This window comes from Pristiophorus japonicus, chromosome 2, assembly GCF_044704955.1.
Source record: "Pristiophorus japonicus isolate sPriJap1 chromosome 2, sPriJap1.hap1, whole genome shotgun sequence".
NCBI lineage: Eukaryota > Metazoa > Chordata > Chondrichthyes > Pristiophoridae > Pristiophorus > Pristiophorus japonicus.
This window is the reverse complement of record NC_091978.1, coordinates 370757936-370777890: the sequence shown is the minus strand read 5'-3', so window position 1 is coordinate 370777890 and position 19955 is coordinate 370757936. Positions and strand designations below refer to the sequence as shown.

Here is a 19955-nt window from a genome sequence, read left to right as displayed (position 1 = left end):
TAAAAGATACCACGGCACTATTTCAAAGAAGAGCAGGGGAGTTCTCCCCGGTGTCCTGGGGCCAATATTTATCCCTCAATTAACATCACTAAAACAGATTATCTGGTCATTATCACATTGCTGTGTGTGGGAGCTTGCTGTGCGCAAATTGGCTGCCGCGTTTCCCACATTGCAACAGTGACTACACTCCGAAAGTACTTCATTGGCTGTAAAGCGCTTTGAGACATCTGGTGATCGTGAAAGGCGCTATATAAATGCAAGTCTGTCTTTAAATGACTGCTGCTATGTTGTAACATTGGAATTTTTTTTTAAACTGGAGGGGATTTTATTGAGAGTCAGTACGAGAAGGGCCACGTTCCCACAGGTAAAGAGGTCAACAGTTCACTTTCAATAAGGGAACGTCGTTTTGTTTCTGGTAGGATGGGTATAGGACTTTCAAAATTCCCAACAGGTTTTGCTTTCATACTGAAGGTGTTTGTAGAATGTGGATTCAGTTTCTGTCTTGCAAAAAAAAGTGTTCTTTAAATAGACATCAAATTCAGCCAGTGCCGTGAATGATGTCAAGGAAGAGTTTAAAAAAACAAATGTGTTTATGGAATGTGGGCGTCGCTGACAAGGCCGGCATTTATCGCCCATCCTGAAGTAATATTCTCAAAAAAAGAGACTTGCATTTCTATAGCACCTTTCACGACCACCAGACGTCCCAAATCACTTTACAGCCAATGAAGTATTTTTGGAGCATAGTCACTCTTGTGATTTAGGAAACGCAGCAGCCAAATTGCGCACAGCAAGCTCCCACAAACAGCAATGTGATGATGACCGGATAATCTGTTTTATTGATTGAGGGATAAATATTGGTCCCAGGACACCGGGGATAACTCCCCTGCTCTTCTTCAAAATAGTGCAGTGGGATCTTTTACGTCCACCCGAGAGCACAGAGGGGACTTGGTTTAACGTCTCTTTCGAAAGACGGCACCTCTGACAGTGCGGCGCTCCCTCAGCACTGTGCGGCACTCCCTCAGTACCACCCCTCCGACAGTGCGGCGCTCCCTCAGTACTGACCCTCTGACAGTGCGGCGCTCCCTCAGTACTGCCCCTCCGACAGTGCGGCGCTCCCTCAGCACTGTGCGGCACTCCCTCAGTACCACCCCTCCGACAGTGCGGCGCTCCCTCAGTACTGACCCTCTGACAGTGCGGCGCTCCCTCAGTACTGCCCCTCCGACAGTGCGGCGCTCCCTCAGCACTGCCCCTCCGACAGTGCAGCGCTCCCTCAGTACTGACCCTCTGACAGTGCGGCGCTCCCTCAGCACTGCCCCTCCGACAGTGCGGCGCTCCCTCAGCACTGCCCCTCCGACAGTGCGGCGCTCCCTCAGCACTGCCCCTCCGACAGTGCGGCGCTCCCTCAGCACTGCCCCTCCGACAGTGCGGCGCTCCCTCAGCACTGCACTGGGCATGTCAGCCTAGATTATGCGTTCCCTGGAGTGGGCCTCGAACCCACAACCTTCTGACCCAGAGGCGAGAGTATGAACCACTGAGCCACGGCTGACACCTTTAAGAGAAACCTTTGAAGAAAAGCGGCAGACCTTCATTGACACCAAGACAGACAGAGAGATTTATTCAAGTCCTTCTTTATTGAATAGCTGGTTCCTGAAAAATATTTTCAATTCATTTGTACAAAAACACAAAAGGTTGATAAATAACTTTAAATAACAAATAAATACTGATACATTAAGAAACCTGCTCAAGAAATCCTCGATACAATTTCTACACTCAAACTTCAAACAATTCACAGAGCAAAGGTGATGGCGAGGTTCAGGGTCACCATGGTTACGGCAGTGAATAGCTGACCCGGTCAGTGCGTTGAACCCGGATGGGGCAGCCAGGGGGACGAAAATTGGCCATGTTGGTCCGGGAGACGCAAGAGGGAACAATCGCTGGGAGAAAACCCACAGAATTCCTGGCCCAATAGCAATCGAGTGATCACTGCAGAAGGTGCACAGACCGACACTGAGGGTCGGATAGCATCCAGCTTATCCAAACGCGCTTCACATTGAATACCCATCAATATGCAATGCGTTTCAACTATTTACTGGGCACGGATCAACTTTAAGCTCCTTAGCTACTAACAGTTTACACAATGAGCGTTCCTTGTGCACCACAGGAGATTAACAAGTATGCATGCTCCTCCCATCGGCGACATCGTCCGAAACATCGCCCGTCTCCGTCCCTGCCTCAGCCCATTGGCTGATGAAAGGCCCCCACCCCCCCATCCTTGCCTATTCCAATGCTCCCACCTTCCACCCTGCGCAATCTTCAGCTCATCGGCAGTACCAAGCCCCATTCGCCCATCGCCCCCTGTGCTCGCTGACCTGAAGTCACTCCCGGTCCGGCAACACCTGAAACGTAAAACTCCCCTTCTCTGTAATCTCCTCCAGCTCCACAACCCCCCCCCCGTCCCCCAGATACCTCCGCTCCTCCAGCGCTGCCCTCTTGCGCACCTCCCCAACTCCTTCGCTCCACCATCGGTGGCCGTGCCTTCAGCCGCCTCAGCTTGGAGCTCTCCACCCCCGCCCCCCCAGCTCCCCCTCAATCTCTTCGCCTCCTTCAAGACATCACTCGGTTCCTCTTGGCCAAAGGTTCTGGTCACCTGTCCTAATATCTCCTCATGTGGCTAGGTGCCAATTGTTGTTCGAGAATGCTCCTGCGAAGCACCTTGGGTTGATTTTACTACGTTAAGTGGAGCTATAGCAAAGAAAGTTGTCATTTCACCAATGTTACACAGAGTTTTGCTTTGCTGAAGATTTTACCGTTATACATCAAGAACAGAAGAAATTGGAGGGAGAAATAAGTGGGCATCCCATAATAGATGCAGTAGATAGATATGCTGGACGTTCTTCTCCAGTTTCTCAAACATCTGATGGAGTCCTTCCTGCAAATACAAGATGATGATCCATTAGCTTCAATGCAACACGTGCTTCTAAACATCCTTCCTACACACACACACACACACACACACACACACACACTTAACTTACATTTTTAAACCACAATTCCAGTCTCTGCTCCGAGTTTTTGTTTCTCTTCACTCACAACGTCATGTTCCACCCTCATTTTCTTCCTAATTCTGAAACAAGGATGAGTCATTAGAAACGCAGTGATGAAAGTAAAATGATTTAGTATTCTTTAACACCCGAGGCAGAAAGGAATAGGATAGGCTGATAGAAAGACTTGCATTTCTATAGCGCCTGTCACGACCACCGGACGTCTCAAAGTGCTTCACAGCCAATGAAGTACTTTTTGAAGTGTAGTCACTGTTGTAATGTGGGAAACACGGCAGCCAATTTGCGCACAGCAAGCTCCCACAAACAACAATGTGATAATGACCCAGATTATTTTTTATTAAAGCAATGTTGATTGAGGAATAACTATTGACCAGGTCACCAGGGATAAATTCCCCTGCTCTTCTTCGAAATAGTGCCTTGGGATCTTTTATGTCCACCTGGGAGAGCAGATGGGGGCCTCAGTTTAACATCTCATCTGAAAGACGGCACCTCCCACAGTGCGGCGCTCCCTCAGTACTACCCCTGCGATAGTGCGGCACTCCCTCAGCACTGCCCCTCCGACAGTGCGGCACTCCCTCAGCACTGCCCCTCCGACAGTGCGGCGCTCCCTCAGTACTGCCCCTCCGACAGTGCGGCACTCCCTCAGTACTGCCCCTCCGACAGTGCGGCGCTCCCTCAGTACTGCCCCTCCGACAGTGCGGCGCTCCCTCAGTACTGCCTCTCCGACACTGCGCCGCTCCCTCAATACTGCCCCTGCGACAGTGCGCGCTCCCCTAGTACTGCCCCTCCAACCATGCGGCGCTCCCTCAGTACTGCCCCTCCGACAGTGCAGCACTCCCTCAGTACTGCTCCTCCGACAGTGCAGCACCCCCTCAGTACTGCCCCTCCGACAGTGCGGCACTCCCTCAGTACTGCCCCTCCAACAGTGCGGCGCTCCCTCAGTACTGCCCCTCCGACAGTGCGGCGCTCCCTCAGTACTGCCCCTCCGACACTGCGCCGCTCCCTCAATACTGCCCCTCCGACACTGCGCCGCTCCCTCAATACTGCCCCTGCGACAGTGCGCGCTCCCCTAGTACTGCCCCTCCAACCATGCGGCGCTCCCTCAGTACTGCCCCTCCGACAGTGCAGCACTCCCTCAGTACTGCTCCTCCGACAGTGCAGCACCCCCTCAGTACTGCCCCTCCGACAGTGCAGCACCCCCTCAGTACTGCCCCTCCGACAGTGCGGCGCTCTCTCAGTACTGCCCCTCCGACAGTGCGGCGCTCCCTCAGCACTGCCCCTCCGACAGTGCGGCACTCCCTCAGCACTGCACTGGGAGTGTCAGCCTAGATCTATGCGGTCGAGTTCCTGGAATAGGACTTGAACCCACAACCTTCTGACTCAGAGGCGAGTGTGCTGCCCACTGAGCCATGGCTGACATTGTTACAGTCCCCAACACTCAATACAGGCATTCGCTTATAATCAGCCAGAGAGGGACATTAATCATTACCCATTTGCATTAACGTTAATTTGAAAGTTGCCGATTACAGCGTCTCAAATACTCCATTTATCATCAGCCAGAAATGGCTGTGTTTACTCACTCATTGCCGTCTGGTAAGGTGCACAGAACACATGACCATAGGTAAGTAAATAACCCCTCGTTAATATTCAATTACCTTTTGTGTTCTTAAACCCTTCTGATCCCCTCGAATCAGGGTGTGGGGGATTACAGCTTACATTAAGCCGGAGGTCTGAGTGGAGTTGGTAGCAATTGTGCGAAAGGTTGGCAGACAGCAGGAACATTCTGGTCGCATACAGAAATTGCGCTACTGCGATTTATCGGCTGTCACATACGTAATGTGTGCACCTGCGAGGATGCTCATAGGTTTGTAGAGCTGTTGAGTCGGGAGTGGCTTAGCCAGTCACGTGATACTTACAAGACTCAATAAAACCCCAGCCAGTTGGGTTCGGGGGATCCACGTTGAGGTATGCAATTGTGAGCCTGGTGGATGAACTGGTAATGTGTAGTGCGATTGTTAAACCTTTTGCTAATAAACCAACTAGTTCTTCGTAGCAATGTGTTGCTGTGAATTCTTCAGCAAAGAACCCACGAAGCAAATACATTACAGACGTGTAGCGGGCAAATCACGCAACGCGCGTACCCGCCCGTTATAGGCGGAGGGGACTGTATATGAACACGGAGACGAGAGTTAGTCGACAGCGAACAAGTTCACAGAACAAGAAAGATCTCTCGAGTTATACTTACTGCGATGTCACGATGACAGCCACAGCAATCAAAATCAAGACGAGCAGTATTACAGCTACAACCACCAACGTGACCGAGAGGTCACTGATTCCCTTCTGATTTGTTCCAGTGAGAAGTGCTTGTATCCCACAGCGCTCATTCTGGTAACCGGGAAGGCATCTAAACAGGACACATGCAAAACAGGAATAAACAAACGTTCAGGAGGACTGGACGTATACACAAAGTACTGTTCAGAGAAGGTTCACTAGGTTGACTCCGGGGATGTGGGGGTTGACTTATGAGGAAAGGTTGAGTAGGTTGGGTCTCTACTCATTGGAATTCAGAAGAATGAGAGATGATCTTATCGAAACGTATAATTATGAGGGGGCTTGACAAGGTGGATGCAGAGAGGATGTTTCCACTGATGGGGGAGACTAGTACTAGAGGGCATGATCTTAGAATAAGGGGCCGCCCATTTAAAACTGAGAGGAGGAGAAATTTCTTCTGAAGGGATGTGAATCTGTGGAGTTCGCTGTCTCAGAGAGCTGTGGAAGCTGGGTCATTGAATGCATACAAGACAGAAATCGACAGTTTCTTAAATGATAAGGGGATAAGGGTTATGGTGAGCGGGCAGGGAAGTGGAGCTGAGTCCATGATCGGATCAGCCATGATCATATTACATGGCGGAGCAGGCTCGAGGGGCCGAATGGCCGACTCCTGCTCCTATTTCTTATGTTCTTATGTACTCATTAAATAATGTAGATCGCATTTGCAAGTCTACTGTACCTACATGTGGGATACCCTGCACAATGCTGGTCACCACAGTAAAACAAATATAGAGGCACTGCACAAGGTACCAAACAAGATTTACAAGGTCGATACCAGAACTCAGAAGATATACTCATCAGGAAAGATTGAACTGGCTGGGGCACTTTACACTCAAACAGAAGACCAAGCAGTGACCTGAAAGGTTCTAGACATAGAGAAGATGCAGGGAAGACCAGAACTAGGGGCCATCAATATAATACAGTCACTAATAAATCCAATGGGGAATTCAGAAGAAACTTCTTTACCCAGAGAGCGGTGAGAATGTGGAACTCGCTGCCACAGGGAGGGGTTGAGGTGAATAGTATCGATGTATTTAAGGGGAAGCTGGATAAACACATGGGGGAGAAAGGAATAGAAGGATATGGTGATGGGGTGAGATGGAGAGGGGTGGGAGGGGGCTGGTGTGGAGCATAAACCCCGGCATGGAGCGGTGGGGCATAAACCCCGGCACGGAGCGGTGGGGCATAAACCCCGGCACGGAGCGGTGGGACATAAACCCCGGCACGGAGCGGTGGGACATAAACCCTGAAGGTAGCAGGCCAGGTAGATAAGGTGGTTAAGAAGGCATACGGGATACTTGCCTTTATTAGCCGAGGCATAGAATACAAGAGCAGGGAGGTTATGCTTGAACTGTATAAAACACTAGTTAGGCCACAGCTGGAGTACTGCGTTCAGTTCTGGTCACCACATTACAGGAAAGATGTGATTGCACTGGAGAGGGTGCAGAGGAGATTTACGAGGATGTTGCCGGGACTGGAGAATTTTAGCGATGAGGAAAGATTGGGTAGGCTGGGGTTGTTTTCTTTGGAACAGAGGAATCTGAGGGGAGACCTGATTGAGGTGTATAAAATTATGAGGGGCCTGGATAGAGTGGATGGGAAGGACCGGTTTCCCTTGGCAGAGGGGTCAACAACCAGGGGGCAATGGCAGCTGGAAGAAAGGTTCGGGCCGAAACATCGTACCGATACCCGTCGGTCTCTAAACCGCTCTCTGTAAACGTTGCTTCCTGCGATTAACCACGGTACTTGGGCACACTTTTACTAGGAAGCACAGGAAGGTTGTTGGGAAGCTCCCGTTGCACATGGAATTACTTACACACAGGATGGTTTATTGAGAGTTTTCAAGTATTGGCATTTGCCGTGGATGCAGTAATCCTTGTAAGTAGTTCTGCACGGGTCTTTCTTTTTCCTTCGTCCAGTCCCCTTCTTCTTTCCCTTGCTTTTATTCTTTTTGGAGCCTTTTTTCTTTCGGTCCTCAGGCTGGGGTTTAACAACTGGTTGGACTGGAAACACAAGTCAATAGATGATATTTGGTATCATTCCACACACCGTCACACTCTACTCTCCCACCCACATTAATGTTTCCAAGTATTCATTTTTCTAACATTTTAAGAATACAATTTTCCCTCCATATATTATTATTATATGGACACGCGCACTATATATGCACACACACACTATAGGGACATGTCATAAACAATTCTCTTGTACTTCTTTCAATGTAGTATACTGTATTCGCTGCTCACGATTTGGCCTCCTCTACATTGGGGAGACCAAGCGGAGATTGGGTGACCGCTTTGTCGAACACCTCCGGTCAGTCTGTAAGCGTGACCCGAGCTTCCGGTCGCCTGTTACTTTCATTCCCTGCTCCACTCTGACCCCTCTCAAGTGACAGCTGTGGCTCAGTGGGCAGCACACTCGCCTCTGGAGTCAGAAGGTCGTGGGTTCAAGTCCCACTCCACAGATTTGAGCACATAAATCTAGGCTGACACTCCCAGGGCAGTGCCGAGGGAGTGCCGCACTGTCAGAGGGGCAGTACTGAGGGAGTGCCGCACTGTCGGAGGTGCCGTCTTACAGAGGAAACATTAAACCGAGGTCCTGTCTGGCCTCTCAGGTGGATGCAAAAGATCCCATGGCACTATTTCGAAGAAGAGCAGAAAAGTTATCCCCGGTGTCCTGGGGCCAATATTTATCCCTCAATCAATATCACTAAAAAAACAAATTATCTGGTCATTATCACGTCGTTGTTTGTGGGAGCTTGCTGTGCGCAAATTGGCTGCCATGTTTCCTACATTACAACAGTAACTACACAAAAGTACTTCATTGGCTGTATAGCGCTTTGAGATGTCCGGTGATCGTGAAAGGCGCTATAGAAATGCAAGTCTTTCTTTTTCTTTCTCTGTCCATAACCTCCTACACTGTTCCAACGAAGCCCAACGCAAGCTCGAGGAACAGCACCTCTTCTTTCGATTAGGCACCTTACAGCCTTCTGGGCTCAACATCGAGTTCAACAATTTCAGATCAGAACCCCTGCCCATAAATTGTTGATTCTGCCATTCCCATTTACACCCTATCTAGACCCACCTTTTGTGTCTTTATTTGTCCCATTACCGTCTCCTTTTGCCTTGCACCATCATCCCTTTTGTCTCTAATCTCTCCTGCTTTCCACCCTATCACAGACCTTCCCTCCCCACCCTTTCCCTGTTATATCTCTCACTTGTTTCAGTTCTGACGAAGGGTCATCGACCTGAAACGTTAACTCTGTTCCTCGCCCCACAGATGCTGCCTGACCCGCTGAGTATTGAATTACACAAATAATTAATCTCAAATGAATATTTTCTGTAACTTAGACTGCTGCAGAAGGTTGCTGCTGTGACACAACAACACTTGTCCAAGGGCATTTTTCATCAACATGTTTTGTGCATCAGTGGTAGTGGCAATGCAATTCTGCACTCACTGAAGTAATGAGATGCAAACAATAACATGTATTTATATAGCGCCTATAATGTCCCAAGGCACTTCACAGGAAGATTAGGAGATAAAAAAAGAGACACCGAGCCACATAAGTAGAAATTAGCGCAGGTGACCAAAAGCTTGGTCAAAAAGAGGTAGGTTTTAAGGAGCGTCTTGAAGAAAGAAAGAGAGGTAGAGAGGCAGAGAGGTTTAGGGAGAGAGTTCCAGAGCTTGGGGCCCAGGCAACAAAAGGCAAGGCCACCAATGGTGGAGCGATTATAATCAGGGATGCTCAGGAGGGCAGAATTAGAGGAGCACAGACATCTCGGGGGGTTGTGGGGCTGGAGGAGGTTACAGAGATAGGGAGGGGCGGGGGCCATGGAGGGATTTGAAAACAAGGATGAGAATTTTGAAATTGAGACGTTGCTTAACCGGGAGCCAATGTAGGTCAGCGAGCACAGGAGGGTGACGGGTGAGCAGGACAAGGTGCGAGTTAGGACACGGGTCAGCGAGCACAGCGGGTGATGGGTGAGCGGGACTTGGTGAGAGTTAGGACACGGGTCAGCGAGCACAGCGGGTGATGGGTGAGCGGGACTTGGTGAGAGTTAGGACACGGGTCAGCGAGCACAGCGGGTGATGGGTGAGCGGGACTTGGTGAGAGTTAGGACACGAGGCAGTGAGCACAGCGGGTGATGGGTGAGCGGGACTTGGTGAGAGTTAGGACACGGGGCAGCGAGCACAGCGGGTGATGGGTGAGCGGGACTTGGTGAGAGTTAGGACACGGGGCAGCGAGCACAGCGGGTGATGGGTGAGCGGGACTTGGTGAGAGTTAGGACACGGGTCAGTGAGCACAGGGGGTGATGGGTGAGTGGGACTTGGTGAGAGTTAGGACACGGGTCAGCGAGCACAGCGGGTGATGGGTGAGTGGGACTTGGTGCGAGTTAGGACACAGGCTGCCAAATTTTGGATCACCTCTAATTGACGTAGGGTAGAATGTGGAAGGCCAGCCAGGAGTGCTTTGGAATAGTCAACCCCCTTACCAGTCCCCCATCCCCTCCCATGTGATTTTCCTTTCATTGATGAACCATGTTTTCCTATAATGTGTTCCCCACAAACACTTCCACCGATCACTGGTCCTTAAACATGTGCATGAATGATGGTGAAATGAGTTGTAAAATTTAATCTAAGACTCAGAAGAAATATACTGGTGTGGTTTTGATGTATTCTGGGCCCCTGACTGTTTACACTGAACTCTGTCAATTTATGCCCATTGAGAGTTTAGAACATAAGAAATAGGAGCAGGAGTCGACCATTCGGCTCCTCGAGCCTGCTCCGCCATTCAATACGATCATGGCTGATCCGATCATGGACTCAGCTCCACTTCCCCGCCCGTTCCCCATAACCCCTTATCGTTTAAGAAACTGTCTATCTCCAACTTAAATTTATTCAATATCCCAGCTTCCACAGCTCTCTGAGGCAGCAAATTCCACAGATCCACAATCCTCAGAGAAGAAATTCCTCCTAATCTCAGTTTTAAATGGGCGGCCCCTTATTCTAAGATTATGTCCCCTCGTTCTAGTCTCTCCCATCAGTGGAAACATCCTCTCTGCATCCACCTTGTCAAGCCCCCGCATAATCTTATACGTTTCAACAAGATCACCTCTCATCCTTATGAATTCCAATGAGTAGAGGCCCAACCTACTCAACCTTTCCTCATAAGTCAACGCCCTCATCCCCGGAATCAACAGAGTGAACCTTCTCTGGGCGCAATCTAATGAGATTGGGAGGATACTTCTTGTAACTTGACAATCGGACAATGGGTGTAATTCCAGGTGTACGCACTTCCAGGTTGTGTCCAATGAGGAAACGTCAGGCTAATATTTTTATTGGTTGAACACAAAGCATCCTTTCAGGAATCATTTTATGAGACAAAGATGCAACACAAGTCAATAATTGCACGGTGAGTTTATTTTAAATAAAAAGGAAAGATTTCCTCATTTTGAAAGTGAAAGCTATTTAGAAATATTCTAGCATCGAAATAGCAATAGCTTCTCAGTTTATCAAATGTGATTGGAGTTTTGAAGTCTGCCACAAGGAATAAAACAAGGCCAACACATTGTCTAACCCCAAGCTCTACTTTCACCAGCTACACAGCTGCCTTAAGTACATCTGGTAAAGTTCCACTAAATTCTTACAAAAGTACTTCATTGGCTGTAAAGCGCTTTGGGATGTCCGGTGGTCGTGAAAGACACTATATAAATCTAAGTCTTTCTTTTTCTTTCTCGGTCCATAACCTCCGACACTGTTCCAATGAAGCTCAACGCTTCAACCTTCGTACAACGGATGTCTGTAGTTACAATGCCTCCACTACTCCAAGACCAATAGCTGTCGTTCTGATGGAAGGTCATCGACCGGAGACGTTATCTCAGTTCCTCGTTCCACAAATGCTGCCTGACCTGCTGAGTACCTCGAGCAGTTTCTGTTTCTATTACAAACACATGTAGTGACAGTTCCAGTCAGTGCGGCGCTCCCTCAGCACTGCCCCTCCAACAGTGTGGCACTCCCTCAGCACTGCCCCTCCGACAGTGCAGCACTCCCTCAGTACTGCCCCTCCGACAGTGTGGCGCTCCCTCAGCACTGCCCCTCCGACAGTGCGGCGCTCCCTCAGTACTGCCCCTCCGACAGTGCGGCGCTCCCTCAGCACTGCCCCTCCGACAGTGCGGCGCTCCCGCAGTACTGCCCCTCCGACAGTGCGGCGCTCCCTCAGCACTAGCCCTCCGACAGTGCGGCGTTCCCTCAGTACTGCCCCTCCGACAGTGCAGCACTCCCTCAGTACTGCCCCTCCGACAGTGCGGCGCTCCCTCAGTACTGTCCCTCCGACAGTGCGGCCCTCCCTCAGTACTGCCCCTCCAACAGTGTGGCACTCCCTTAGCACTGCCCCTCCAACAGTGCGGTGCTCCCTCAGCACTGCCCCTCCGACAGTGCGGCGCTCCCTCAGCACTGCCCCTCCGACAGTCCCTCAGCACTGCCCCTCCGACAGTGCGGCGCTCCCTCAGCACTGCACTGGGAGTGTCAGGCTAGAATTATGTGCTCAAGTCTCTGGAGTGGGACTTGAACCCACAACCTTCTGACCCAGAGGCGAGAGCTGCCCACTGAGCCACTGCTTCTCTCAGCTTAAGTTGGACTGCAGACTCTGCGATAAATTAAATGCGTGTCGGTGCAAAACTAAAATTGATTCACGCCAAAACTAAAGATTGTTGTAAATGAAGCTTCAAGGACAGTACTGAATAGACTTTGGTAGAACTACCATTTAGTGCCTGCCTTTCAGAAATCTCCATACCACGTGTGAATTATTGGACTGACAAAGTCCTAAAGGTAGTTAACAGTTTGTTAACCAACCCTGCGTCTCCCTATTGGGTGAATTAGAAAACTCGTACATGAATTAACATGCCGGAATTTTAAAGTATATGCCATCATATTCCAGTGTCACAACACCAACATTACCAACATTGTAAACAGCGATCACACTTTTAATAGTACTTCATTGGCTGTGAAACGCTTTGGGACATCCTGAGGTCATGAAAGGCGCTATATAAATGCAAGTCTGACTTGCTAACAGAAGCAGTTTGCTGTGATTAGGATGTAGCTTAATAAGTGTGACATTTATTTCCTGAATTACCAGTGAACACTTAAATAAACCGTGGGCGTTTTAAACACAGCAATAATTGGTCTTAAGACACTGGAAACAGACTGCATGCCAGTGTGTAATTAATGAGACTCCCTGGCGTAAGCAAGGTGCTGAAGATTCGATTATAAAAGAGCTTACAAACCTTTTGCTGGTAACGTTTCATGCTGCAATTCTTCAGATGGAAATAGATCATATTCATCCTCATAGTCATCCACATCATAATATTCTTCACTGGAGTCAGTGAACAGAGCAGTGGTCAGTTGTTGGGTGATACTGGGGCTGAAAGTAGGGAGATTGGGACTGGGAACCCCAGCAGAAACCAACTGCATCTCAGCATGGTCCACAGGCCACCCAGTTACTGTCCAGAGACCGGCTGCAATACAAAAAAAAATAGATTATTTTTATTTAAAATACCAAAAGACTTAGAATAAGTTCTGATCATAATGCATTGGTCTAAAGTGTGGAGTTCCACTTTGGCAGCCACAGTGGAACTCCACACTTTAGACCAATCACTGAAACAGAGTTTATAACTTCGATCCGAGCACCGAGAACTTCCGCGTGTGGAGAATCTCAGTAAAGTCAGATCGAAAACACGATCTGCTCATAGCTGGCGTTAGTTTCGCCCCGTTCAGTTTCTCTAGTGAAATCACAACACCTTCTCTGGAGAGAGAACCAAGTTAAAAGGTCCTAAATAATTGCAAGTAGCCCATTGCAATGTATGTTACAGCTTTCTACGTTTTAGTAACAATTGCATCATTCCCAAACTTTTTAAAACACAAACTTTCTTTACCTGCAGTCAGCAGCAACAACTGATGCAAGGCTTGCAATTTAACCATCTCAACGGAAAAGGTCCTAATGGGTGAAATGCAAGCTGGAGGTTTTCCTGCTCCTGCTCCTGGTCCCAGGTTATGTGCTCTACCTGCTCCAGGTGTGCGAGGCACGCCTACCTCACCTGCGGCTCCGCCCTCTGCTCCATCCGATTGGTTCAAGCAACCTGTCACTCACACTCCACTGATGTCAGCCCCGCCCCGCATGTTGACTCAGTTCCTCCTCTCCCCTACCCCCCCCTTGTGACGTCACCTCAAGTGGGCCAGAAAGTTTGGGGGCAACTTTTCTTATCAACCCAAAAAGGAATAAAAGATCTGCATTCTTATAGCACCTTTCACGGCCATCGGACGTCCCAAAGCGCTTTACAGCCAATTAAGTACTTTTGGAATGCAGTCATTGTTGTAATGTGGGAAACGTAGGAGCCAATTTGCGCACAGCAAGCTCCCACACACAGCAATGTGATAATGACCCAGATAATCTGTTTGTATGTTATGTTGATTGAGGGATAAATATACGGCCCCAGAACACCGGGGATAACTCCTCTGCTCTTCTTCGAAATAGTGCCGTGAGATCTTTTATATTCAACTGAGAGAGCAGACGGGGCCTCGGTTTAACGTCTCATCCAAAAGTCGGCACCTCCAACAGTGCGGCGTTCCCCAAGTACTGCCCCTCCGATAGTGCAGCGCTCCCTCAGTATTGCCCCTCCAAAGTGCGACACTCCCTCAGTACTGCCCCTCCGACAGTGCAGCACTCCCTCAGTATTGCCCCTCCCACAGTGCAGCGCTCACTCAGCACTGCCCCTCCGACAGTGCGGCGCTCCCTCAGTACTGCCCCTCTGACAATGCGGCACTCCCTCAGTACAGCCCCTCCGACAGTACTGAGGGAGCCTCCGCTGCACTGTCGGAGGTGCCGTCTTTCGGATGAGCCATTAAACCGAGGCCCTATCTGCCCTCTCGGGTCCCATGGCACTATTTTGAAGAATAGCAGGGGAGTTCTCCCCGGTGTCCTGGGGCCAATATTTATCCCTCAATCAACATCACTAAAAACAATATCTGGTCATTATCACATCGCTGTTTGTGGGAGCTTGCTGTGCGTAAATGGGCTGCCGCGTTTCCTACATTACAACAGCGACTACACTTCAAAAAGTACTTCATTGGCTGTAAAAGGCTTAGGGACATCCAAAGATATTTTTTCTTTTTGTCATCTTTAAGCAATGGATGAGATAATCTGAGAACAATATCCTCCAGGGCATGTATCAGCAGGTCATTTGATGTGTTTTATGACTTTGTCTGTTTTAATCATTAGCTGCTCCATAGGTATGACTAACTGTTATATTGATTCGCCCTGGTTACCGAGTATCGTTTCGAGATCATAGTGTGCAAGTGGCATTGAAGGCAATTAACCATGTTCCATAAAGGCCATACTAAGCGAGTGCGTCATCAACCAGGGCGGCCTGATGCTGGGCTAGGATCCAGCTGCAAGATTCCTCACTATCATCACCATAGGCAGTCCCTCGGAATCGAGGAAGACTTGCTTCCACTCTTAACATGAGTCCTCAGGTGACTGAACAGTCCAATACGAGAACCACAGTCCCTGTCACAGGTGGGACAGACAGTGGTTGAGGGAAGGGGAGGGTGGGACTGGTTTGCCGCACGCTCCTTCCGCTGCCTGCGCTTGATTTCTGCATGCTCTCGGCGACAAGACTCGAGGTGCTCAGCGCCCTCCCGGATGCACTTCCTCCACTTAGGGCGGAATGGTCTTTGGCCAGGGACTCCCAGGTGTCAGTGGGGATGTTGCATTTTATCAGGGAGGCTTTGAGGGTGTCCTTGTAACGTTTCCTCTGCCCACCTTTGGCTCGTTTGCCGCGAAGAAGTTCTGATTAGAGCGTTTGCTTTGGGAGTCTCGTGTCTGGCATGCGAATTATGTGGCCTGCCCAACGGAGCTAGTTGCATGTGGTCAGTGCTTCGATGCTGGGGATTCCAGAGCACTATTGAAAGAAGAGCAGGTGGGTGGGGTGGGAGTATTCCTGACGGCTCTGGCCAACATTTCGCCCTCAACCAACACCGCCAAAACAGACAGATTGAACTTTGCGGGTGTTTTATGGCCAGTTTCAGGAACCAATGTCCCGCAGCCAAAGGAGGACTGAAAGAAATCTCGCCCAATATTAGAGGGAGCCGAACTGCCCGTGGCTTCTCACTCGGTCACTTTTAGCCTTTACATCCAATTGGAAAAATAGAAAATAAAGAAGGTGCATTTATATAGCGACTTTCATGTCCACCGGATATCCCAAAGCGCTTTACAGCCAATGCAGTACATTTGGAGTGTAGTCACTGTTGTAATGTGGGAAATGCGGCAGGCAATTTGCGCACAGCAAGCTCCCACAAACAGCAATGTGATAATGACCAGATAATCTGTTTTAGTGATCAATCGGCTCATCCTGCCTTTGAAAGAGTGACCCACTTAGTCCCACTGCCCCCCCAGCTTTTTCCTCATAGTCCTGAAATGTTTATCCTTATTTTTGTTACAAAGGATATGAATGCTTTAGAGAGGGTAACTAGTGGAATGATCAGGATAATGATCAGAATAGTCAGGATCTCCTTGGAGCAGAGAAGGTTGAGAGGAGATTTGATCGAGGTGTTCAAAATCATGAGGGGTTTGGACAGAGTAGATCGAGAGAAACTGTTCCCATTGGTGGAAGGGTCGGGAACCAGAGGACACAGATTTAAGGCGATTGGCAGAAGAACCAAAGGCGACACGAGGGAAAACCTTTTTACGCAGCGAGTGGTTAGGATCTGGAACGCGCTGCCTGAGAGGGTGGTGGAGGCAGACTCAATCGTGGCTTTCAAAAGAGAGTTGGATAAGTCCCTGAAGGGAAAATAATTGCAGGGCTCCAGGGAAAGGGCGGGGGAGTGGGACTGGCTGAGGGGCTCTTGCAGAGAGCCAGCACGGGCTCGACGGGCAAATTTTAATTTGACCGTTTATTGTTGAAAAAGTTTAATTTGTTAATTTGGCGGTTCTAGTGCCCCTTTAAAAGTTTTATAGTTTTACATTAAAATAGTTGTAACCATTCTATGAATTCTATGCATTCTAACTCTAAATTATAATGGTAGATTTCCAGAAGTGAAAGTGTTTCTTTGGCAAGCAGAAAGTTAAGATGTGATATGGTGAAAGAGATGGATAATAAATGAGAAATAGATTTTTGTAAATATCAGCTGTGACTGTGAGACGAGAGACCCTGCATATAGAATAGTCAGGTTTACAGATTCCCCAAAAGCTGGTTGAAATGCAGAATAGAATTTCTTCAAAATTAATTAGAGCTTTGTTCATGAATCTTTTTAAAAGAAAGATTTGGATTTATATAGCGCCTTTCACAACCACCATACGTCTCAAAGCGCCTTACAGACAAATAAGCACTTTTGGTGTGTAGTCACTGTTGTAATGTAGGAAACGCAGCAGCCAATTTGCACACAGCAAGCTCCCACACACAGCAATGTGATAATGACCAGATAATCTGTTTTTGTTATGTTGATTGAGGAATAAATATTGGCCCCAGGACACCGGGGATAACTCCCCTGCTCTTCTTCGAAATAGTGCCATGGGATCTTTTACATCCACCTGAGAGAGCAGACACTGCGGTGCTCCCTCAGTACTGTCCCTCCAACAGTGCGGCGCTCCCTCAGTACTGCCCCTCCGACAGTGCGGTGCTCCCTCAGTACTGCACTGGAGTGTCAGCTTAGATTTTTGTGCTCAACTCCCTGGAGTGGGACTTGAACTCACAACCTTCTGACTCAGAGACAAGAGTGCTGCCCACTGAGCCACAGTTGACACTTTAAAAAGGGGTTGGGTGATTATTTGACTAGAAGTGGGACTGAAGGTTAAATCTGGGTCTAAGTTATGCGTTGCACATTAGTCAGGAAGTGACCATATTACCTGGAGGGAATGCACACTTTTAGCTTCTTGGCTATATTACCTGTATTTAATTGCCTCCCCCAGGAAACTGGGATAAATTTAGAGGCCATTATGATTGATGGTTCTTTATGGCCCATTGGCAAATGACCTTTTCCCATACCATGGATGTTCTTCTGAACAAAATACTATCTCGGAGGGAGGGATTGAGGAAAATGGTGTGAGCGAATATGTATTTCCGCAAAGGTAGATGGAGCTGGGAAAGCATTATCTTCAGGGATCATTGTAGTGTCAGCTTTGGTTTAGTGGGCAGCACTCTCGCCTCTGAGTCAGAAGGTTGTGGGTTCAAGTCCCACTCCAGGGACACGAGCACATAAACCAGGCTAACACTCCCAGTGCAGTACTGAGGGAGCGCCGCACTGTCAGAGGGGCAGTACTGAGGGAGCGCCGCACTGTCGGAGGGACAGTACTGAGGGAGTGCCGCACTGTCGGAGGGGCAGTACTGAGGGAGCGCCGCACTGTCGGAGGGGCAGTACTGAGGGAGCGCCGCACTGTCGGAGGGACAGTACTGAGGGAGCGCCGCACTGTCGGAGGGGCAGTACTGAGGGAGCGCCGCACTGTCGGAGGGGCAGTACTGAGGGAGCGCCGCACTGTCGGAGGGACAGTACTGAGGGAGCGCCGCACTGTCGGAGGGACAGTACTGAGGGAGTGCCGCACTGTCGGAGGGGCAGTACTGAGGGAGGGCCGCACTGTCGGAGGGACAGTACTGAGGGAGCGCCGCACTGTCAGAGGGGCAGTACTGAGGGAGCGCCGCACTGCCGGAGGGGCAATACTGAGGGAGCGCTGTACTGACCTAGGTGCCATCTTTCGGATGAGACATTAAAACTGTCTGCTCTCTCAGGTGGATGTAAAAGATCCCATGGCTCTATTTCGAAGAAGAGCAGGGGAGTTATCCCCAGTGTCCTGCGGCCAATATTTATCACTCGACCAATATCACTAAAGCAGATTATCTGGTCACTTTTCTGTCTGTGGGAGCTTGCTGTGCACAAATTGGCTGCTGTGTTCTCTACATTACAACAGTGACTACAGATTTTGGCTGTAAAGCACTTTGGGACGCCCAGTGGCCGTGAAAGGCGCGATAGAAATGCAAGTCTTTCTTCCATTGCTACCCCAAGTTAGGCTTATCTGGTGTATATTTTGCTGTACGTATAAAGTCAAAAGAAAATTCTTTCATTCACCCGTCGTCATAAATCTCCCTGCTTTCGAGTGATTTATACCTTCCGTTACGTACTGAGCAAAATATAGCCCTGGATGTGGAAGGCAATTTAAAGGGATAATAATTGGCTTATGATGTCAGGTGAAAATAAGAGGGTAGATTTTATGAGCCCTGCATCCATTAGCAGCGACCTTGGCCTATCGTCACTGGGGCCCTTGTAAAATTCTCTCCTATCATTGGACGCATCTGTTGGCTCCGGCCTCTGAGTCAGATTTCTGATTCCGTGCTGTAAAGTCCTTACTCTACAGTATGAAACCACACAAGGCACATTCTGGGGACAAGGTCACTCTGTGACTTTAACTCTTTATTCACAGGACTCCAAAGATGATGACCCTGTGTGGGACCTCCCTTTTTATACCTGTGTTCAGGTAAGGAGTGTCTCCCACAAGTTCACCACTTGTGGTCAAGGTGTGCATCTAGGTTGAGTGTATACAGTAAAACAGTGGTGTTACATTGTGGTTACATACATGACATCACCTCCCCCCCCCCCCCCCAAAAAAAGTCTTACTGGGATCATAGGTTTAGTCTTTCAGGTGGTCTACGCTCCCGCGTGGAGCGCCGCAGTTGGGGCTCTGGTTGTTGGACACTGACGTGAGTGTCTGTCACCTGTGGTGATTCCGGCCTGTCCGGGCTGACCGCAGGGACTGTGCATTCTTCTGAATGCTCTTGTTGCTCGTTCACTGGCGGTGTGGTGAGCTCCATCTCATGGTCTTCTTCAGGTTCCTCCGTGTCCATGCTGAACCTTTTGTTTACTTGCTCCAGATGCTTACGGCATATCTGACCATTGTTGAGTTTTACCATGATGACCCTATTCCCCTCTTTGTCAATTAAAGTGCCCTCAAGCCACTTGGGCCCCATGGCGTGATTGAGGACGAATACAGGATCATTTATTTCTATACATCTCCCCCCCGAAATACGGTCATGGTACTCGTTTTGTGACTTGCGCTTGCCCTCAACTGTGTCGGTCAGGACCGGGTGAATGAGGGACAACCGAGTTTTGAGTGTCCGTTTCATTAGTAGCTCTGCGGGCGGGACCCCCGTGAGCGAGTACGGTCGGGATCTATAGGCCAGCAGGAGGTGCGATAGGCGGCATTGTAGGGAGGGTCCTTGAATCCTGAGCATACCTTGCTTAATGATTTGGACCACACGTTCCGCCTGGCCATTGGAGGCCGGCTTGAACGGCACAGTCCTGACGTGGTTGACATTTATTCACAGGACTCCAAAGATGATGACGCTGCGTGGGACCTCCCTTTTTATACCTGTGTGTTCAGGTAAGGAGTGTCTCCCACAAGTTCACCCCTTGTGGTCAAAGTGTGCATCTAGGTTGAGTGTATACAGTAATACAGTGGTGTTACATTGTGGTTACATACACGGCACGTGCCATGAGCCTTTCACCCCCAGGAGCTGACCT

General features: G+C 49.3%; 1 protein-coding gene across 1 annotated transcript; it reads right to left on the bottom strand.

Annotated features, from left to right (window-relative positions):
- Positions 1–2564: 2564 nt before the first annotated feature.
- Positions 2565–13429, bottom strand: LOC139235095 (proheparin-binding EGF-like growth factor). Its single transcript, XM_070866253.1, has 6 exons — positions 13325–13429; positions 12677–12907; positions 7210–7396; positions 5308–5466; positions 3036–3124; positions 2565–2929 (listed from the first exon to the last, which is right to left on the bottom strand). Exons 1-5 carry the CDS (start codon positions 13368–13370, stop codon positions 3040–3042), a joined length of 708 nt encoding a protein of 235 aa, XP_070722354.1. The 5' UTR covers positions 13371–13429; the 3' UTR covers positions 2565–2929; positions 3036–3039.
- Positions 13430–19955: the final 6526 nt, after the last annotated feature.